The sequence below is a fragment of the Ambystoma mexicanum genome, chromosome 5p (assembly GCF_040938575.1).
Source record: "Ambystoma mexicanum isolate Mex_15411 chromosome 5p, UKY_AmexF1_1, whole genome shotgun sequence".
NCBI lineage: Eukaryota > Metazoa > Chordata > Amphibia > Caudata > Ambystomatidae > Ambystoma > Ambystoma mexicanum.
In genome coordinates this window covers 61,059,034-61,082,733 of record NC_090930.1, presented here as the reverse complement: position 1 = coordinate 61,082,733, position 23,700 = coordinate 61,059,034, and the positions used below count along the sequence as shown (strand labels likewise).

At 46.9% G+C, this 23,700-nt stretch overlaps 1 protein-coding gene across 4 annotated transcripts in view; it reads left to right on the top strand.

Annotated features, from left to right (window-relative positions):
- Positions 1 to 23,700, top strand: part of KIF4A (kinesin family member 4A) — an 807,676-nt gene that overhangs the window by 662,767 nt on the left and 121,209 nt on the right. For all 4 annotated transcript variants that reach the window (XM_069612448.1, XM_069612449.1, XM_069612450.1 and 1 more), the window contains 2 exons: positions 5,391 to 5,507; positions 19,419 to 19,589. In XM_069612448.1, the coding sequence (XP_069468549.1) occupies positions 5,391 to 5,507; positions 19,419 to 19,589 (288 nt within the window). The remainder of the gene's footprint in view (positions 1 to 5,390; positions 5,508 to 19,418; positions 19,590 to 23,700) is intronic.

Below are 23,700 nucleotides of genomic sequence, written 5' to 3'. Positions count from 1 at the left end.
AAGACGTCTATGTACTCACTCACAATAGCCTTGGGCTCCCTCATGGCAGAAAAATACAATCGAAGGGACCTTGGCGCGTGAGGGATTTTGGGTACACCACACGTCACAATAGGGATAGTGTTACAGACACGCCTATGCCGACGTCCCCTTTCGGTCCCCGAAAGACAAGATGCAATACTCTGCGGTTACCACTGGATGTCGGACCATATGCACAGCATGTGAATCTAAGCAGATACAAAGGAGTTCACTCTGTAACCCTTAACCCATGGGTGCACAACATACGGCCCGCAGGCCAAGTGCGTTCCGTGATGCTGCTGGATGCAGCCCCCGGCAGGGTTGAAGACTTTCCTAATGGAAGGCGGCCCGCAAGCAGCAAAGGTCGCCCTCCATTAAGAAAGTCTTTGTTTTCCTTGCCGGGCCGTGAGTCACGTATTGTGTGTGTATGCTGCCGAGGGAAGCTGGGGCTCGGTGACCTAATCTGCCCTGGCAGGGGTGCAGAGTACGGGGGGCTGCGGGGCCCTCCTCCCCCCGCCCCGGCAGAATGAAGTCAGGCCCTTTGTTCCATCCACGCCGTCTCTCTGACGGCCCGGGTAAAAGCCGGGGGAAAACGATGTTTAAAAATGAAGGGACGGATGCAAAGCAAGAGGCTCTTGTTTTGCATCTGTCCCTCCATTTCTAAAAATCGTTTTGGGTTGGGTATACTTCTACATCACAGATGTAGAGGTACGCCCAACCCAAAACGATTTGGGCAGTGCCAGAAGTCTCACCAGCATTCCAGCACGTCTGGGTAAGTACATGTTGGTGGGACTGTATGTTTGTGTCTGTCTCGGCTCCGTCCTGACTGTGTTTTTTGTTTTTGTATTTATGTTGAGATGCGGAGGCGGGGGGGGGGGTGTCGGGTTTGTATGGGTGTGTTTGTATGGGTGTGTTTGTATTTGTATGTCTGCATTGTATGTTGAGATGCAGAGGTGGGGGGGTGTTGGGTGTTTATGGGTGCATTTGTATTTGTATGTCTGCAGTGTATGTTGAGATGCGGAGGTGGGTGGGTGTGTCGGGTGTGTATGGGTGCGTTTGTATTTGTATGTCTGCAGTGTATGTTGAGATGCCGGGGGTGGGGTGTGTCGGGTCTGCCTGAATGTGTTTGTGTGCAAGTTCAGTGTATGTTGAGATGCGGGGGTGGGGGTGTGTTTGGTCTGCCTGAATGTGTTTGTGTGCAAGTGCATTGTGTTGAGATGCGGGCGGGGGGTGGGGTCGGGTCTGCCTGAATGTTTGTTGTTGTTGTGTGCACGTTCAGTGTATGTTGAGATGTGGGGAGTCCGGGTCCGGCTGCGTGCATGCTTGTGAGTTTGTTTGGTGAGTTGGGGGTGGGGGGTTCGAGGTCTGTATGGGTGCATAGTGTATGCTTGTGGGTTGTGTGCTGAGTTGGGGGGGCTCAAGTTTGTATGGGTGTATGCTTGTGGGTTTGTGCTGAGTTGGGGGGTTCGGGTCTGTATGGGTGCATGGTGTATGCTTGTTAGTTTGTATGCAGGGGTGGGGGGGTTGTGGTCTGTAGGAGTATGTATGCATGGTGCATTCTTGGTGGCATGGGGCAGTGTTTGCATGAGGGGTGGGTGTCTTGGGGCGTAGTGTTTGCATGAGGGGTGGGTGTCTTGGGGCGTAGTGTTTGCATGAGGGGTGGGTGACTTGGGGCATAGTGTGTGCATGAGGGGTGGGTGTCTTGGGGCATAGTGTGTGCATGAGGGGTGGGTGTCTTGGGGCATAGTGTTTGCATGAGGGGTGGGGGCCATGGGGCATAGTGTTTGCTTGAGGGGTGGGGGCTATGGGGCATAGTGTTTAATAAAAAAATTGGGGGTTGAAAAAGCCTCCTGCAACACCACACCGCGCCTACCGCCTCACCCCCATTTACTTTTTGGCCCACTATAGCCATCATGTAAGGTACTTTCGGCCCTCTGTCAAAATCAGTTGTGCACCCCTGCCTTAACCCAACCATCTAAGTTTTTAAAACATTCACGCACCCAGGTAGCCCCAGGGGTACCAACAGTCTTTTTGAGGGTCCTAAACCTCTTAAGGTACTAGGAAGGAGTTTCCCAAATCTAGCTATCAAAGCTAGCTTCACATTTTCATACTCCAATCTTTCAAGTTCCCCCACCTCCATTACAGCATCAGTTGCAACCTGGGGGAGCCTAGACAAACGACAGAGCCAACTGATTCCCTGTGAAACCTTGAATCCCATAGTTGTATTCAAAAGCACACAACCAATACAAAATATCGAGTTTCACATCATACATACTCGCTGCTTCTTTAGGCATGCAAGGTCTCTTTGGACGGGAAGACCTAGAAGACTCTGGGTTAGAAACGTTTTCAAGAGACGATTTCTTCATTTCAAGAGCATGTTGCATTTCTATTTCCCTTAGTTTGATGTCCTGATGTTTGGTTTCAGCCTGGATCTGTAATCTTTTGAATTCTAACTCCAGTCTCATTTTCTCAAGAGACACACATTCTGGACCCAGTGGTTGACCTTGTGGGGGTCCTAGTGGCTAAAGGTTGGGGCATAAGGGCCTGTTGAGGTAAAGTGGGGCTCCCATCCTGGGACTCCTCTGACTCTTCAACAATATTAGAGCTATACTCTGAATTATCATTCTCATTTTACACATTTCCTAGGATAATAGGCGTGACAGGCTTACTACCCAGACTTTGATGATTCAACAATATTGTAATTAGTTAATTGTTCTTTCCTTTAACAGGGAGACACCTGACTTAACACATTTCTTTCAGTTGTTCTACTGTTAAAATTATCAGGGTTTCCTGATTGAAATTATCCATATTTGGCATGTTACAATTGCTTTTCTAGTTCAGCTTAGCCGTGTGAAGGTTTTTAGTTAAACATAAGCAAATTCTTAGTCTTAACAAATCTACAATAGACCTCACTGCTGCCACCAGTGTTAGGCAAGATTGTATGCAATACCCTTTGAGTGCACTAAAACAACCCTGACCTCCTGGCAGTATGAACCCAACATTTGGTATAAGTCTTTACTACACAGGTTGGTAGCGTGTTGAGCAGGCAGGCAGGCTCATCTCAAGAGGGGTCAATGTGAGCTGTAGGGGAGTTGCACAGAGATTCACAGTGACAAATATTCAAATAAACTTACACACAAGGATTCTTGAATAAAAAATTAGAGTAAGCCTTCTTCGAAATACACTTAAGTTTCTAAATCAGTAGATAACCTTTTGGGATGGCCCACAAACACAACCTACACCCTTGGGTGACTTCAGTAGCTTGGGTGCTGGGGACATTAATAGATCACTGTTGCATTTAGAATATCTTATAGAATAGGAATATGCCAAAGGAAAAGGTTATTAGAACACACAAGAGATCACAAACATTCTTAAGCAGGCAAATACTTTCAGAACCCCCAATAAGAGTCATTCAGTGGAACAGGCTAAACCAAAGTCAATGGGCAAAAGTCTATATGAGCTGAAGCACTTCTTTGCAGGTAAGTAAGAAATGTCTGCACAATGTTTTTGAAGTCTTTGAAGAAAAAGAATCAATGTAGGGCCACAAGCTGTTCGACTTGTGAGGGGTAGAAGATGCAAGCAACTCTACAGCAAGAGGTAGGTTCTCTCAGACTTTACAGTACCTTTTGTATTGAGGAAAAAGTGTAGCAGATGACTCCTGTTCCTGTGCAGCTCTGCAGATCTCACTGTTCCTGGGCCTCAGTCGTGGGGACGAGGGAGGACTTCTGGGGACTCCTGCACTGCAATGAACGGTCACCGCTCACAACCATCAATATTCAAACAAGTGACTGGTGTTTTAGCTGCTTGTGTCTACCACAAATAGAAACACTGCGGTTCACCCCGGTTCAGTCCTGCTTCCTGGGAGTCCGAAGGATCTTCCTGGAGCTCTTGGCCAGCTTAAAAGCAATGCACACAAACTGATGTCCCTCTCCCTGGCTATTCGGTTTCCAGCAGCAACTATGTGGAAATTCAATCAGCTCAGAGAGGATGTCCAGGTGGTTACTTTTGAGTTGATTAGCCCCACCAACTCAAAGGGAGACGTCGTCTTTGCAGGAGCTTCTCTAAGCACAGGGAGTTTCGTGCACCTAGCTTGCTTCCTGCCACCGCCAGACACCCTGGAGCCAGTGGCGGGTTTCACTCGTGGAGCCCGCCAAAGACGAAAGAAACAAGGGGACCCAACCTGGTTTGGCGCGCACAGTAACTCTCAAGAAGAACCTTTCCACAAAGAAATGGTGAAAAAAGACCAAGGCCATTTTGACATAAATGGCACCCATGGGTGCTTTACCATGGCTGCGAACGCAGCTTGCGGTAAAATCCCATAATTAGTAAAACGTAAACCACTGCCACCAGCCATTCAGTGAGGAAAGCGTAACATAAACATGTTACATGAGAAGCTAGACAAAGGGGATACTAAGTGACCCCTCCAGCACTCTATGGTGAGATAGTGTGTACTGGGTCTAGAAAGTTTCAAATGTAAGTAAAATCAGTTTCACTTCACTGCTCTGGGAAACAGTAGTTTATCCCAGAGAAGGTATTTAAATCTTTGGGAAATCTGAAAGACTTCCCTTTGTCACTGCACTGAAGGTGCTGTGTGACACAATGTAAAAGATGATGCCTATGGAGTTTCAGACTCCACAACTATGAAACAGTGTACAAAATCACATTAAAACACATGAGTGGGAAAAGGGTCTCACTCTCTCCAGGTTAAAAGAAAATCCAGTCAAGTTGCTGGCGGTCTCTAAGGTAGAGGGCATTCTCCCTAATAGGCACAAAGTAGTTTAGCGGTTACCATGTCTGGTTTCCCCTTACCCTCCACCCACTTGTCTCAATGTGTGTCTAGCCTTAGGTAGCAATCCACACTTGATGTATAGGGATGAGGATTGTTTAATTGACTTACTTTTCTATTGCATACTGTGTATTGTTACACACTGCGAATTGCTGAAGTTCTTCTATGTAACCTAATGCATGTATTTATTTTTCTGTTTGTGGTGTATTTGCTATGGCTAGGTGCAGAGACTAATTGTATCTTCGTCAACCTGCTACTGTTTCCTGACAGTTTAGCCTCCTTTCTCAGGGAAAACTATTTACATTGAGGGGAGATTTGGCTTTCTTTTTGGCAGGGTGTTTTTGCCCTGCTATAGGGCATAGTAATAGTGCTAGCGCAGTCCTGAACAGACGACGTACAAGAGCGGCCTTAACAGCCATCGATTGAAAAAAAAAAAAGTTCCTGTGCCAAAAAGTAAATGCTCAGTATCTGACCTTTTTGTAGATGTCTGTCATAAGGCGTGCACCAGTTTCGTTTAAGCTATTGCATTCTTTAACTTTGCTTTAATTTTCCATTGCTAGCCTTATGTAACAAGATTTCTCTCCTCCAGAAATTATCGCTTCTGCAAGTAGCTAGCGGCAAGAAGATCTATGGCCTTCTTCATAATTCCATCATGCGCTCCCGGTCCCAGTCACCCGACTCTCCCTTTGAATACATCCCGCCAAAGGTAAGGCATAAAGAGACCTATACAAACTTGCTCTACCACCTTAGGTTTATACGTCCTAGTCATATGTATGAAGGGATGAATGAAGAGTTGCAAGATGCACTATGAAAACCTCCCAAGATTTGCAATAAACTTAATTTTCTTTCTCATGGCATGGATTCATATGCTCATGAATATTCCCAGTCAGGCTGAGAATCCTCATTAAAAGGTTGCGCTTTAGCCTGAAAACTGTATTTTACACTATAACCAATCGCTGTCCTCTGGGTCATACTGCCCCCATCCAATGACTGTCTACCATAGCTCCATCCCTGTTGGCAGTCTTAAGATTTTTACTGCACACTTCAGTGTTGGGCATCCTCTCATATCGCTCTTCCTGCCTTTTTTGATATTTCAAGTTTTTGGGATGAAAGTACATTTCCATCTTCAACTGTCGCTTGGCTACTGACAGCGAGGGACCAGTTGTCTGTGATCACCTTCCATTGCGGATCTCGTCTTCCAAGTTTTCAAAGGCCTGGCTTGGGCCTAGTTCGCACCTCAACCATGTTGGAAGAGGATGAGTCTCTTCAAGCTCTGTGCCAAATGTTCACTGCGGAAACATATACTTTGAGGATTGGCGCCTCAACTGTTTACATTGCCTGCTTCCGGACCATGTTGAGGAGGGATGCGAGATTTGCAGCGGTTTCCCATCGAAGAACAGGAAGGACTGTTAATGCAGGTTAGCAAGGGGATGGGGCCTCTGACTCTGCCTCAGGGCACAGCCAAGTCTCACCCAGGACTGGCCAGTCCCACGAGTGTGCTTCTGAAAAGTCTGTTCTGATGCTTGTTAATCTGCTTAGAATCACATGCTGTCCATATAGGCCTACATCAAGTGGTAACCACAGAGTATTGCATCTTGTCTGTCGAGGGCCAAAAGGGGCCGTCGGACATAGGCGTGTCTGTAACACTAGCCCTATCGTGACGTGTAGTGTACCCAAAATCCCTCACGTCCCGCAATTTTTTTCTTTTTTCGCCCAGATACTGGTCGCCCTTTAGCGGAGCTCCTCAGAGACATTGTTTATCTTTATTCCGACTTTGTCGGTTATTTCCCCTTAAATCACTTCGGCGATTCCAGCAACCTCAACGGAGACTGAGAAGTTTCAACGGCAGTGGATGTTGGCGCCTAAGATCAGGCGGCTGAACCATCCACATGGCTGGGCCCTCTGGCCGGCCTACTCAGTAGTAAGAGTTGGGTCAGGGTGGCCATATCTTTCGTTGTCTTTCTGAAAGGGGCCCCTAGGGGTCCCTCGCGTTATGGAAACAAGGCAATTCACCACACACGATAGATACGCCAGACACGAGGTTGTATTCCCAAAGCTAGGGTTTATTGCAAAGCAAATAGTCTCAGTTGGTCAACTCGGTCTCACGCCCCGCGATGTGTCTCTAGACCTCGAGGGACGCAAGAGAGCGAATTACGTACATCAGTTACATATATTCAAAATGCATATCATACAATCAGCTGTGACATGTTTAACACCCCCCCCCTTATTGGGTTTCTTTGAACTCTGTTTGATGATGGACAATTTCGACGAATATGACACCTTCAAATATCTATTCTAGCAACAATATGCAACCTTGCAAGTGTGTAGACCTCTTTTCTTTGTTGAACAGAACAAAGTGCTTCTGTTCTTGTAAGCGAGCTACATACAGGGGAAGAGTCGCATTTCAGGCCTTGCTATATTTGAGGTGCTATTCGTGTCCTGGGAGCCGACACGCTCTACAGGGCTTGGAAAAGTAAGAAGAGCATAATTCAAGCCTTTAGCTGCTTTATTCTAACATTCTCTACCATGTAATGCGACTGGCTGGCAGCTAGCTGTGAAATGATTAAATGCCCTGTGGCTCTACTTCAAGGCTACATTCGGGAGGGAGCTGGGCATTCCTCTCCGGAGCTGCCTACGTTGTTTCAATGAACTCCTTATTAGCCTTGCGGCCTTGTCCTTTCATGTTCAGACAACAATGTTGAGCAGTGCAAGCAGAAATGTGCTGCGAAGCAATTTGAACAGAAAGCAATGAGCAATTGTTAGAAAACAAAATGGCGATCCTTGTTGCATCAAAATGGCCGCTCGTTGGTCAAACTCGGAAACCTGTATTTCTATCGTTATGTACATGAGACGGTTGGCCTTCGGCCACCAAAATACGTTTGCCGTCAATCGTGAGAGGTGTCCATTTTTTACACCGACATTTCCTCTTCCCCCTCTTTGGCCTCTAGGTCTGGTCATCTTTGTTTATAACGTTCGCTATGGAAAAGACCCCTTTTAGGTTCTGCCGTAAGTGTAGGGTCAGGTACTTGTGGAAAGACTAGCATAGAACGTGTAATTCTTGTCTCCCCTTAGATCACGACGAGAAGCAGTGTGCAGCTTGTAGGCTCCTTCGGCCCAAGACCCTTAAGGAGCCCCGTGTAAAGCGGTGGGCCGCGTACGGTATGTCACGGACTGAACCCTCTTCCCTCACCGCCACACCCGCCGAAGGTGACTGGGGCACAGACGATGACCAAACATCGGTGTCGGATGTCATAGACCTTGAGGCGGATACTTCTAGGTCAACCATGCCTGTCACCGACCCCTCAAGGCCTGACGCAAGTCTCCCTTCAGAGACAACACCCGGCGACAGGAACATACAGAAACCACAAAACACACAACCCCATCATCAATTTCGACGGTTCCGTCGAAAAAGGTGAAAGCACCAACAGGGCCGTCAAATGTCGGCGGATTGCTCTGATGGGGTAGATCAGCAGCCTTCCCCGCATTTGCAACAGCGTCTTGCGACTGGGCATTCCAAAAACTCTGAATCAGGGTTACACGCCAAAGCACGGTCAGTCGATGCTCTGGTGGGCCTGAAACCTACTAGGCCTCCTAGCCTTTCCACAGGCGCAAAATCTACCGATAGACCTTCTGACCCGTTAACTCGTGCCGATTCGGCGGAGATTGAGGAAAGCATCGCAAGGATTACTTCGGCGGTTGGGTTGGTACACAGGACATTGTTGAAATGCATGGAGCGTGCCGCGGACAAATCTATAGACACGCCATGGTGCCCCAATACTGACAATACCTATGAGGACAGTCAAGAGCCTCTGTCCAACACCCTTGGAGACAAATTTCGACACCAAAGAGCGGAGAACAATGTTTTTCCACCTTTCGGCCCTTCTGGTTCCTCTAAATGGACAAGGGAGAAGTTCGAAGGGTGCCTAGACCGTTTTGAAAGGCTTCTCACTTTCTGAGCATCCATCCCCTAAGATCTCGGGAAGACCCTCTTTTGAGATCAGATTCACGTTTGCAGGAAAATCTTGACACTCAGCCCTCTGCTTCTGTCCACCATGAAGATGTGGTCCAGATGGACACTTACCAGGACATTTACTGTGAAAAAGACCCATCCTTCCTGCAGGACTACCCTAAGGACCAGGCAGATGCCATGGACAACTGGGAGGAAACCCAGCAATTGGAAACTGAGCCATGGATGCTCCCCACACAAGATCAGGACACTGATGTTCTATGCCTGAATTCTCCTCCAACCACCCTGGCTCGCTAGGCCTCACCTGTAGACTATCATATGGCCTTCAATTCCATCTTAAGGAATGCCATCTCAGATCACTACTCAGGAGGTGGTACCCGAACAAGACTTTGTGGAGGATATTCTCCAGGAGAAACCCCCCTCAAGTCAGGCCATTCCCCTCCTAAACTCTGTTAAATGAAGATTGGCCTCCTCCCTGGTCACACCAGCTCACACCCGGGCAGTGAACCCAAGAGTGGAAAAACTATTTCGGCCAGCTCCTTCGGACCCTCAATATATTAAAGACCCCGACTCCTTGGTAGTCACTACCACCCGGAAACGGGCAGGGGTACCCCTTGCTACGGGGGTGGCACCTCCGGATAAGGAATCCAAAAGGTTGTACGCCCTAGGTAAGCGTGTTACCACGGCAGCTGCATAGTAACACCACGCTGCTTGCCAGTTATGCAGACGCACAATGGAACCTTGTTCAAGAAGGTCTCCAGGAGGTTCCTGAACCTGCTAGGTCCAGGCTTCTCACCATCGTGGCCAAAGGCAGGCACAAATCAGAATATAATCAAAAACACTCTGGACACTGCTGAAAAAGCAGCAGGTCACAGGCCCATGGCATTCCACTCAAGCGACACGCTTGGCTTCGCAACTCTGTGTTCAAGCCTGAAACACAGGCCGCTCGTAACACATAGAGAACAATCTCTTCGGGTAAAGTAAAACTACCCTGCCCGCACAATCTGTTGTCAAGGACAGGGGGGGAGACCCTACACCCATACCCACAAACTCTGAATTTAGCAGCCTGGCTCCTGAGATCATAGTTTGGACACCTTCATCTCCCTCAGAAACCTAACACCCGCTATTGCTGTTCCACTAATTGGAAACACTTTGTCATCTGGTGTAATACCAAGGGCGTCAATCCCATCGATTGCTCACCCGCACACATTGTGCGGCACCAAACGCATTTGTTAAAACCAGGACTGGTCTTCAATACCCTAAAGGTTAATCTTCCTGCTCTGTCAGCATACACCACAACAGAAAGTGTCATGATGGAAAATATAGGGCCATTTTAAGCACTTTTGGGGCCCTGGGCACAAACCTCTTTGAAACCAAAGAAATGAAGTGATCAAGAATATCTGCCCGACCCCCTCCACAATCACAACCCATGGGTTGATGCTGCCTCACAGCATTAAAAATAAGGATGTTTACTCCCTTTAAATCCACTTACCCTCTTCATTCTTGCACTAATCAGAATGATGAACAAGTACCATTTGAAGGCCAACATTATCAGTCTAGGACGAGGTTTTTTCTGTTCTAGCATAAATTCAGGAGACTTTTTATCAATAGAATCCAGGAGGGTATGCGGCCTGTAGTATTAATACAGGACTGTATGTAAAAGCTACATGTAACCCAGAATAGACGGAGCTCACATTTGTCCCCTCATAGAATGCAGAAATGATCAAGCATGGATAAAGGCGAACAATTGGTTGGAAGGAGAAAGTTACACATGCCATAGCATGGATAGTGGATGTAGATTAGAAGCTTTCAGGAAGGTGTTTGTATCCAGACAGACTGAGATTATAAATGGGACATGGTTTTCAAATAGTGTTGCCATTAGAGATCAAAAGAAGTGCTTGCGGTGTGCAATATGTCAATGCTCACTATTATAGTGGAAGCACCACTATATCCAGTGAAACCATCAGTGAGGCTGTTTTGAATATCATACACTGAGAAGGAAATCTTTCTCGAGGGCTGAACATTTTGAAAGGTTTAGGGACTGGCAATTTCTAGAGGCTAGGCAATACAAGATTAAATTAGATGCCCAGCATGACGCACGCTGGTTAAGGGATGGATCTCGGATGTGTGCGAACTCAGCAATTCCTGCATTTGAACACTTTCATTACCAGTTCTTACCATGAACTAAAATAATCTTTATATAAAACTGACTTGGAAAGTACACCAATCACATTACCAAACATGACCATTATTAAAAACAAAATTATAGAAGAGTGTAACAAAGAATGATTCTAGTTTCTTTCTCTCCAAGAGAATTATATATGTATCAGCATACCAATCAGTGTGATTTAACAGATTTAATCTGGGTTGGTCTTTTGTATTTAAAAGCTTTACATAGTTCCAAAACACTGGCTTGTGAAACTATCATTTATAAACGTACAGAAAAACCTTCGACTTTTAGAAAAATGCAAAGCGTTTTTTTTGTGTCAAACGAGAAGGCTTTAAAATATGGTTGCCTGAGTCCTGCAACATCTGGTCTGCTCCCTTCTGTCTACCACCCCTTCCACTCAAATGGCCTACATAAGAAGAAAGATCAAGTAATGGGCTAAACAATGCCACCAGCATGCAAGGAGGAAAACTTCACAGAAGACAATAATGTACAAGATATTAGATGATTTGACAAGGATCACTTTGTTTGCTGGCAAAGCCAGGATACAAGTATGAATGCTTTGGTTCAAAATTTGAATACTTATTCATCTTTTGGACTAACAGTTTATGCTCATTGCAGGTGATTGCCTAGTTTTTACAACACCCCATCTGAAAAAACAAATTTCTAGACCTTCACCATAAGGATGACATGTTCGTTTTTATAGCAAACCCTATCTGGAGCAGGTGCATTGCTGATCATAGCACCTGTTGTGCTGCAAGACCAAGTACATACACAGGCAGCTTTGTAACCTTCAGACATAGAAAAGGCTCAGCCAGCCTTACAGCAATGTGCTATTCTAATCTTGCATAGGAACACATATCTCTGCAATGGGTGCTTAACACACTGAGTTAACGTCTGAACCATTGTGGCACTCCATTTACTAATATGCATTTCAAATGTGGCTATTGCACATGATCAACATCATTTCCACAGAAAGGGAAGAATGCTACAGGAGTTGTGCCGCAAGGAACACACAACACACAAACTATATATACCACAGTGAACACAAATAATTAAATGATGAATTGATTGAGGCAGAATGTACTTGCCAAAACACGGGCAATTGGTTTAGAGCCTAAGCGCCATGCCATACAATATCTTGATCTGTTCTATTTAAGTCTGGTGAACAAAGGAATCTTACTACTTTAGATCAGGAAGCCTTGTGGGGCCCCCTCCAATGTGGGGGCCCCTGGACAAGTGCCCCTTTTGCCCACCCATAAAAACATCTCTGGGGAAAATACCAGTGATTAAAGCCTTAATCGAAGGGGTTAAGAGAATACACCCCCCCCCCCTCCCATTTTTCACCCAGCTCCTAGTTGGGATCTATATGGGGTTTTACCAGGCTCATGGGATCTCCCTTTGAGCCAATGCATAAAGCAAATCTGAAATGCCTTACTTACAAAACAGCCTTCTTAGTGGCTATCACTTCTATTAGAACGGTTGGCGAACTAGAGGCCCTTTCTGTTCTAGACCCCTTCGCTACAGTCCACAGGGATAAGGTAGTTCTGCACACATCCCAGATTTGCGCCTAAATTCAAAAGTTCAATGTGAACCAATAGATCGAAGTACCCACTTTATTCCAGAATCCCACTAGCATAGCTGAAAGAAGCCTACACACTAGATGTGCGCAGGGCAGTGATGTTCTAGGGACCTTGGCACGTGAGGGATTTTGTGTACACTACACATCACAATAGGGATAGTGTTACACACGCCTATGCTGACGTCCAGTTTCTAGTCACAGAAGGACTATATGCAATACTGTGCGGTTACCAGTGGATGTCGGACCATATGCACAGCATGTGAATCAAAGCAGATACAATCATCAGAAATGCTATTACGGTGAGTAATGTGTGTCGTCTTTGACAACTTCAAAGCACTGGTCCTCTTCGAAGGGCAAGAGTGTGAAGGAGAGGCCCATGACCTCGTTGACCATGGATCCATCTTCCAAGGCCTAGTCTTCGTCCACTACCACTTGGTCATCTAAGGTATCGGTTTTGTTGTCGGTGATCTGTCGACGTCCAGGGCAGCTGCCATCCCGTCGTCGGGCCCGTCGACTACATAGACTACCTCAATGTCACCTGGCCTAGTAAGATCCTCGTCTTCTGTCTTCCCCCTGTTCCCTCTCCTTTGCCTCGTCGCGCCTTGAAATGCTTGTATATAGGTGCATTATACATGCCATATATCAGTTACTTTGGCAACGGGAGGAGCCATTACTACCGTCGTGTCCACAGTGGAGGCGGCTATGCCACAAGTGTCTTTATCTCCATGTCCGCCGGTGCCCACGACTCCTGAAAATGTTCATGAACAGGGTCACATCATCGCCGCCTTCACTAAAGATTCAGGGAGTTTGAGGGAGCTGCTGCCCCATAAGGGCTTTCTCCTTTCCAGCCTGTAACTGTCTGGGGAGATCCCCAATGAATATACACCAGCTCAGACTATCACCTTCCCCAAGGTTACTATTTGGATAATGAGGGGGGGGGGGGGTGCCTTGGCCAAATATGTTATGATATGGCATTTATAACTTGCCTGTACACAAGTATCCCAGTAGGGATCACCAAAGGGGAGCTGGATCTGCCCTTTGGAGCTAGTTCCGAGCTGAAAAAAGGACCAGTGATCCCAGTCTATCCTCAGCCAGCTAAAGGTTGAATACAGGGGCACCAGCTCCCAGGGGACAGTTCATTGGCCATTGTGACTGCAATCCACACCTTAGTGTTGGAGATGCAGCAGAGGCTACCAACTGCACGGATTCCCTCCTTTACCCAACCACACATACAGAAAACGTCCATACCAGCACTACACAACACACCTCCCTCCCAACGTACACGTGACACACCACTAATTTCACAAACACTTCCACAGCAAATTCCCACCAAAAGAACATCACACCAGAACGAACTACATTCCCTGAACCTATCACAAAAACACAGTCCTCCCTCTGTTGTGTAGTGCTGGTATGGACGTTTTCTGTGTGTGGTTGGGTAAAGGAGGGAGGTGTGTTGTGTAGTGCCTGTCTGATGTGAAGTAGCTTGTGAAGTCACGTGGAATGTTGATGAGTGAATGATTGAATGTTCTGAGTGAGAGTTCTGTGTAGTGGCAGTTGCAGCTAGCCTGCCTGGGTGATGGGAGCGATGTTGTCCTAGCTAATGTCCTTTGTGTTCCCGATTATGTAACTAAGAAGCTGCAATATATATACATGAAGTAATCCCAAAGAGCCTGGAGACGGCATTATTACATTACATATTATATACAGTGTCAGTCAGATATAACATGCATTCCAAATCCATTGACCGCTGTATCAGTATGCTTGCTTTAATAAAACAAACATCTATGAAACATATGCTTTTTAACACGAAATGCCTTACCCATATCTTGCTGCAAGAAAAGTAAAACACCAAAATGTACGCCTTTATGAGCCTAAGAATCCATAGCCTTTTAAGACTCTAAAGCATACCTAAAAGTCCATAGCCTTTTCGTCTGGGCTCTAATGTCCTACAAGTCTGTGTTATATAACAACTCAGTACCTAAAAATCCTCAAAAAGGTTAGCCTAGCCCAGTCCCACAAAAAGGTACATCGACACTTGCACCCTTGACACCTTCTTGGCTTTGCACCATCACCTGTATAGCCATGTTCAATGTTGTTCCACATTTTTACACCTACTTAACATTTTAACACCTGCTGCTCGTCCGTGCCCCACACACCAATCGCACCATCAGCACATATTATTCTTAAACTGCTCTTAAGCACACCAGTTTTTCCTGCACATATGTCATGTGGGATTGCCATTCAAATTAAGCAACCTCTGATTATTTCCCAATCACCACATCCTCAGATGACTGTTCCACACTAAGCAGAATACCTCCAGAAATGTGGTTCTTAGAGCCTGATAAGGCTCACATAACATGATGCCCTAAAAAGTCACCTTGTCCTCTGGCCGCTTCCTTAGGCTTCACTAGCTGAAGCAGAGCGGCATGCCTTCACCTGCATTACACTGCAATATGTGACGCCCTACCAATAGTCACATCGTTCGCCGGCCGCCTCCGTACGCTTCACTAGCTGAAGTGGAGCGGCTTGCCTTCACCGGTATTGCGCTGCAATACCGACCGCTTCCGAATATCTCATTAAACAAGGCGCAAAGACTTTCTTTGCACACCCGATTGCGTCAGGAATCCAACACGTGGCGCCGTCACATTGCTTCTGCCTACCCAGGTCCTTTACTCGGTCATCGCTAGGATCAATGCGAACCATGTCAGTTACTAGATCGGAACATTGGAGACACAGTATTCCTTTTCTTCGCCAAATCCCTCAGCGTCCCTGACTGACGTCATCAGTCACAGCGAGCCGCAATGGGTTTGAGAACTCCTACAGTTCAAAACCATGGAAGCAGGGATTTTGTACCTTCGATGCCCCGTTTCCCTTTACAGAGAAATTCCATTTCCACAGGTATTTTACTGCTTCATGAATTAAAACCATTACTTGTCACGGCGTATGACACAGAGCCCAGCACTCTGTTTGCCACGGTCCAACACAGCCGTTATGCCAGCTTAAAGGCACAGCACTCTTATCCCACCCTCGTCGCCAATGTAATAATGCGGTCTCCAGGCTCTTTGGGATTACTTCATGTATATTTATTGCAGCTTCTTAGTTAGATAATCAGCAACACACAGGACATTAGCTAGGACAACACCGCTCCCATCAACCAGGCAGGCTAGCTGTAACTGCCAATACACAGAACTCTCACTCAGAACATTCAATCATTCACCCATCAACATGCCACGTGACTTCACAAGCTACTTCACATCAGACAGGCACTGCACATTAACTGGCCATGGATTCAGGCCCCAACTTTTGCATCCCTGTGGGTGTCCTGCTAGCAAACTTTGACAATTGGAAGACCATCACCACAGACAAATGGCTGCTGGACGTTCTTCATCAGGGGCACACCTTGGAATTCTAACGTGGGTGTCCTCTCATTCCTCCTGTGGTGCGTCAAGAGCTGCACATGGTCCAACTGCTGCAGGAGGTCCGGGCCATGTTACGAAAAGGGATGGAGCCTGTCCCCCAGCGCCTCAATGGCTCCGTAGTGACTCTAGATACTTTCAATGGTTTTTTTCCCCGTAGATTCCTCATCTGATACCCTCATCCAGCTCTGCTGCTCGGAAACTTTTTGACATGGGGCGTAGTGGGACTCGGCCGTCGATCCTTTTGCTTGGTGCTCGTTCAGTGGCTCTGGGCGGGACGTCTTTTATATTCCACGTCGCTACACCCTATACGTCCATTCGTTTTTTCCACACACAACAGTGAGGAATACGACATTGAGTCTTCATCTCTGCTTTTGACTTTGTTTTTTAAAAAAAAATCAAAATACTAGACAGCTAGTATGCCTGCTCCCTGCTCCCGGATTTCAGGTTTTAATAGGTGCACCGACGGCCATTTCAAAATGTTGGTGACTGACTTGTACAATGTTTGTGGTGCCGGGGTACGGTTCACAACAGAGGGATGTGCGTTGTGCTCCAAGATTCACCCGAAGTTCATACGCAAGCAGACCACCAAACTTTCCTTGGGCTGACTGTCTGACATCTGTTACGCAGTCGATGGGCCAGTTTTCCGAAGCAGAGACTGAAGGACCCACTCCCGAAAAAAGAAAAGCATTGACGAAAGGCCAAAACGCCATCTCACTTGAAGAGCCATTCTTCCTCATCTTCGCATAAGAAAAACGCCAGTCGACACGAGTCCAGCTAGTCATCAGAAAAAGGTAAGCCCTAGTTTCCCACTATCCTTCTGGAGGAGTGGGAAGATTTCGAAAGCCAGATGCTGGCTATGTTTAAGGTGCAAGCTGCTGCAAATGTGGGTACTCCGCTCCGAACAGCAGGCCTTGGCGGCACTCCCGACCCCATGCTTGCCAAATTGTCGACGCCATCCGCACCGAAGAAGCCTTCGGGCTAGACACCAACACAGGCGCTAAAGTCGTTGATGGCTCTAGAGTGTTGACTGACTGAAGCCACAGTGGTGTCCAAGCTCTCTGTGGCGCTGGCGGTCATTCTGTCGCTGTCGAGAGGGAAGCCTCTGGTGCTGACTGTCTGCGACAGATCCTTTGCTCCTCTCTCTAGATCTGGATTCTTCGAGTCAAATGATGCCGATTTTTTGGCTCCCACCAGGGTGATGACCAAAGTGACCTAGACCCCCATACATACAGGGTCAGGAGCCGATGATTTCTGTCTGACCATTGACCAAGTGTTTTTCCTGGACTACGTGTCCACCCACGAATAAGCCCTTGCTGGTTTTGTTATAATATTCAGCAGGCCAGGAGGCCCTCGACTCGGTCCCAGTATAAGAGCAAATAGACTGGGTTCTGCCTTTGGGCTTGCAACAGTGTCTGGATCCTGTCACCTGTCCGCTGGATGGCGTACTGGCCTTATTAAGCACACCTAGCTCGCTCAGTTCAGGTGGATACTTGCTGCACGTATTTGTCCGCGATTAGGGCATACAAGAATTCCCCTGGGCATGTGTTTTCGGCAGCCAACCCTGTGGTTAAGGCCCACCATAAGGGGTTGTCTGGGATTTTTTCCTCCAGTACATAGGCCGCATTCGGTCTGGGACCTCAATGTGGTTCTTGCCGCTTTGCGACGCAAACCTTTCGAGCACATGGCCTCTGTGGACATCAGCTTGGTGATGCTAAAAATGACTCACTTCTGTGCACAGCCCATCACCACGTTTCACAACTACAAGGTTGTCTTGCGTACTTGCCCAAACTTCTTGCCCAAGGTGGTTTCTCAATTCCATCTGAATCAAGTGATCTGCCTGCCGGTGTTTTTCCTGGACCTCAAAAGGGTTCTCACGTTTTCTCTGACAAAATCCTTCAGGAATTGAGGCATTTTGTAATTTTTGGGGGATCCTACCCCAGCTCTCAACTTCCAAGACTTCCTTCACCTGTTGGATGGTTCAGATCATTTTGGAGGTGTACACGGCCATGGGCAACCCTATTCTGAGGGGATTCTTGCCCAAGCGGTCAGAGCCAAGGCCACTGCCGTCGCATGTCCTGCTTCTTGGATGTCATCAGCAAGGCGACTACCTGGGCCAATCCGGCCTTCTGGAGGCACGACTCACTGAACACCAGCTCCACTCGCAATGCAGAATTTGGTCTGGTGGTTCTGAAGAACTTTTTTGCATCATCCTAGATATGAGGCAGGTTGTCACGGCTGCACCCTGTTCTTTTTTTGGTGGAATCGCCCACATGGACTCGGGAAAGGGGACGGGATGTGTGAGTAAAGTTACTCACCATAGTCACTAGAGTACTCCTAGTCCATAGTCCCCTTTCTTCCATAGATCCCACCCACCTTCACCCGCTAGTATGCCAAGGGCTAAAATGTACTTAGATTGACCATGTATCTAAGCGTCCGATGTGTTCATCAAATGGGACTGAGGTGAGGCGCTGGAGGGCGGGGATTCGGCTTAGCGTTCCAATGCCAGAGGCTGTGCACTATACTAAATTTAATGGGGAAGCGCAATTTATTTGCTGCCAAAGGTTCCGGTACCGTCCCCATGTTGGTGGGCATCCACAAAGATGGAGGAAAGGGGACTATGTAGTATGAGTTCTCTAGCCACTACAGTGATTACCTTTAATTTCCGATGGAGTTTCATCCCATGGATTCCTCATCGCCTCTTTGTGGGAAGCTAGTACACCATTGGTTCTATGGTCCCTCTGCTTCAGAGTGCTAGGGGAGAAACGCTTGAACTGGTGGTGCGGCTAGATTTACTATTCCCGACATCATGTCTGGCACATAGATGTGGGGTGGAGCCGACGCCCACGCTGCTACCCCCTGGCAGCTCAAACATTTCTGGCGAACAGCTGCATTGGGATAGGAATATCCTTGATGAGGAATCTGTGGAAGGATAAAATGAACTTCCATAAAATTGAACCTTACCGAGTGGTAATTAATATTTTCTCAGGACGACACAAGGATGCATACATTTCCAAAAATGTACATGCAGCATGTCGTATCGAAGATTCTAAAGCAAAGGCCCCATAGGTAGCTCATTTGTTTTCAGACTTTCTCCCACTTTGCCATTTTCTGCTTACCATTTTCTGCTTACCGTTTTCCCGGTTTCCTTTTCACTCCAGAGGCCATGGTCTGGTTTACACCTAGGGGGATTTGTGGGGGACGCAGTTCGCCCAAACAAGAAGTTTTTGATTCTTGATTCTTGATTTTGATTTTGATTGCACAGTCTAAAAACCAGATACTATAAACTAATGTACTTGCGTGATGATTATCGCAACCTAATTTGGGTCTTCAACAATAAGTTAGCCTAATCTCTTCCATTGCATCTTGAAGATCAGTGGCTCCTGCCATCCCAGGGCAGTTAGTTTAGCTATGACCACCTTTTTAGCAATAATATGCAGACTGCTGAAAGTGTGTGCTGATGCATCTTTTTCCATCTGCAGCCGAAGGTTCGCCGTCGGACAACTGCGAGAGCACCAACCTTAAATCCCTGCTTGAATCTTGAAGACATTATCTCAGAATCTGAGGAGTGCGAGGAAGTAGAAGCTGGGGAAGAGGATGAGTGGATTCCAGTAAAACATCATCTGAAGGGCCCTCGAAAGAGTGCCTTGGGGGTATGTACAATCATGTCCATTTCTGAGTGCATTCCAAAAATGTCCAATGTCAATGACCAGGTACAAGCACAATCTACTGGAACTTCCTTTAAGCAAGTATCTTGTGAAGGTCTCCCCATATTTTCACCACAATAATTTTTTTAATGCTGTTAGAAAAGTTAAACAGCCCCATTCTCTTTGCTGATTCCTATGCGGTAACACTCTAGTCACTAAAACTGAGAAACTGACTCTAATGTTACAATTCACACCTAATCTTGTAGTACAGGTCAGTTGGGTTACTTTGTAGCCTTATAGCTTTTTATATAATCGCTTTTTGATTACCTTTACTATGTACCCCACACCAGCTTTTCCTATTTAAGCATTTTACTTGTGCACTCTTGCATCTTCCTCAAATGCTAACAAGAACACCCTAAGATGGCCACGTGTATTTCATCTGTTATTTCTGATTGTGGGCTCTGGAGTACACCACTTCAGGATCCCCACTCTCGTGTTACACAGCGCCTTCAGTGCAGTGACACAGGGTTGTCGTTTTGACTTCCCACCGACTCCATTTCCGGGGCTGACTACTGTCCCCCAGAAAAGGGTAAAGTTGCCATTAACTTTACTTGGTCATTTAATCACAGATCCAGTACACCCCATCTTACATGGAGTACTGGAAAGGGTTAATCCTCAGCCCTTTTTATCTGCACCTCCTAGAGCATTGTTTTGCTCTTAACATTTAGACTTGGCTGGTGGCAGCGATATCTACCCTAACTTTCTACCGTGGTTATACTATATAAATGTGGTATTGTTTTAGGCTATTATATTAGCCTCGAACTTGAACCCGGTTGACCAAATACTTTTTCTTTTGGCTCCATTCGGGTTTATTCGCCATTTCTTTTTGTTAAAGTCCTTGTTTTTTACTTTGCGTGGAAAACCAGGTTTGCCTTCTTTGTCCACTGTCTTTTGGCGGGCTTCTGCCAAGAAGCCCTCCTCTATGCGCCTGGGTATCTAGGTGGGCTGAATGTGAGGGAGGGGTGTAGTCACCCCCTTGCACAGGGTATCCTAGGAAACCAAAGTCACACTTTGCCATGATTGGCTGAGGTGGTTGTCCGGGCTGGACAACCCCCCCACTGCGTGATTGACAGCCAGGCTGTGTGAATGGGGGATTTTCACCTAAAAGGCAGGACTCTTGGGCTAGAAGTCAGTCGCCACTGGAACTACAAGGAACCGAAGAGAAGCGGAGAAGAAGTCGGCTGCTTCAATTATCCCATCCCGGTGAAGCCCTGCTGCAGTCTGGAGCTATCTACCCTTTGACCAGAGAGGATCCAGTCCGGAGTCGTCTTCCCTTGAGCCTGGTGGGGATAACCAGCTCATTTTCTACAGCCAGAGGATCCTCTTCGTGGTCGAAATCGTTGTACACTACTGTAGTGGTCCGGATAGCCATCTGAAGAACCTCTCCTGTTTTTAAGGAACGCACCTTGTATTCACCGTTGCTGCTGCCGGCTTCATCCCTGTGTGGTGCAGACCCCTCCAGACGTCGTCCTTGCCGAAGCTCCAGGAACCGTGGGTCTGCAGGAAACTACCAGGAACAACTGCCGTGGCACCAGCCTCTTCATTGAATAAGGTACTGTGTTCTGCTTGAGGAAATCGGGGGAATCCCTTTTTCTCCTCCTACAAGGCTTGTCCTCATCTTCCCTCCTTCTTATGACTTTTGCTTCCTCCATTGACAATATCGAAGTACTCCTGGCTACGTTGAATCGTGAACTGTTCGACTGTGTGATCCTCGACAACAGGAACCCGGTTCCACTTGGCACTGGCTCTGGCCTATTGACTCTTGAATTTCTGTCGGAGTTCTCTGATTCTGTCTGCCTTTCCTGTCGAAGATCGACTATTGCAACACCCTCTACCTCGGCACTAACCAATGCAACATCAGCAAACTACAGATCATTCAAAATAATGCCATTAGAGCGGCACTAAACATCCCTAGGATCCTCCACATTTCAGACACCAGACGGAGTCTCCATTGACTATCAGTTTCCCAAATAGTTTCTCTCAAAGCACTATCGCTTACACACAAGCCTCTCACATCAAGCACCAAGATACCTGGCTAGTAGATTTTCTCTACACACCTCCTCAAGACCACTTAGAAGTGCGCAAACCAACTGCCTCTCCATTCCCCGCTTCAACCTCCAGAGATCAGGCGAGAGCAGTTTCCCAGTCATGGCTGCGAAACTATGGAACTCCCTACCCAATCCACTGAGAGCAGAACCATCCTTCCTGGCCTTCAAGAGCAAAGCCAAAGCCAAAGCCTGGCTGGCAGCCCAAGACCAGCCTGACTACTAGCGCCCACTGGCACTCCGCTACACTGTGCAAACCTGCTAGCTGATCTGCACGATTATTAATGTGTAGTACTTGTATATTTTCTAAATTGCCTTTATTCCCTTCCCTTGTTCTCTTCTTGTATGTACCCTATAACATGCCTGTAACCTAAATTATGCGCCCGGATGCCCTTGGGCCTGGTGTGATTTACAAATAAAATACAAATACAAATTGACAAAAGTATTGCCTATGATTTATGCCCCCAATTCTCTGGGTATCTCAGGTGCTAAGTGTTTTTGCCCCCGTATTATTTCCTGCCGCGGATACGCGTTTCTTTCGTAAGACTGAACTGTCATTACTGTCAAAGTGATTGCAAATGTATTCCCGGTAACGTCTCTTGTTTCACAACACCGGTCCGCTCAAACATAGGGTACTTACCTTGAAGTTATACTGTACAAAGTGAATTGGTTGGTTGTAGTGTATTTTACGTGTGGTTTTGAAATTAATAGAAGTGTTGTGTTTATAACAAACTGTTTAAAAATAAATATACTCGTATTTTTTACCTAAAACCTTGAGTCAGTGTTTGCTTGGGTCCACAGTAATTGTGGTCCCTTTGTGTAATCTCTGCTACTGCTGATATACTCTTGAGATGAGCCTGGCTGCTCTGCTACCACTGTAACATAGTACAGACTTGTACCAAAGGTAAAACTTGTATTACCACCTGTGGTCTTAATTGTGTGTAGTGGTCCCTAAGGGCACTGCACAGGATTCTGCCTAACAGATGGCCTTGCCACAAGGGTTTTTGCTCGTTCATTGGCCATGTTTGGCCACCTTCTGTGGTCGGGATATGCCTTTTATGGAATGTTATTTCCCGGCAAATGCTGTGACGTTCGGGGTCTATGGGGCAGTTTGTGCCCAATTGAACATCCCTGAATGTGTGTGGTGCTGGGCAGATGTCCAATTGCTATGCATATTTTGAAAGCCAATGCCAGTTTAAATTGTGCAGATCCTCATTTGTGGGCTAGGATTCCTGCAGCTAAGCGACAGATCGTTGGTACCAAGCCCTCTACTAAGGAGTGCAGCCCACTGACTACCAGAGGACGAACACTGAATGGACCAGCATCAACTCCAGTGCTGTCACAGTGAAGTCCTACTCCTCTAACCTGATCTCAAGACGACCCTGGTCTGTGCTTGGATCCCCAAACCAGTAGGAACAGTCTGTCTTAACTTCTGCTCAAAGATCTGTCCCTGGACCAACTAGTGGGTAGACCAGCTGTTTCCTGTAGTGCCTCGCTGCAGCCGTCACAGTTCCGAGTGAATCCTTGGAACTTGGAGGAATTTCAACTAGTGTAAGGAGACGCCTGTGCCTGTTTTTTCAGCCTTCTATCGCTGACCGAAGACGTCTGTGCCTGCTCCATTGTTCGTCCACTGTAGATGGCCTGTTGGTGCCTTACCCTGGTGACTCCCATTGAAAATAGTCATCCTTTTTCCCCTAAAGGTGTCCTGAGGTGCTCTGCTCACAAGTTTCTTTTCTTTATTTGGTTGTTCTACTCTAAGCTGTCGAACTATTCCCCATCACTGCAACCGACAAACTAAATCCTACATCCAAAAGGGACCTGTGCACCCCTGATCCCTGGGCCCTCATCGACTGGACCAAGCACTGAACCGCATGTACCTAACAGAATCCAGAACCTCTGAAGTGGTCTCGGGGAAAATGAGTTATGTGGGTGGGTAAGTTATAACTCCTGTTCCTGCCTCAATTGGGTTACTTGGGCTTTGTCATGCCCCTAAATCACTTTACTGACTTTGG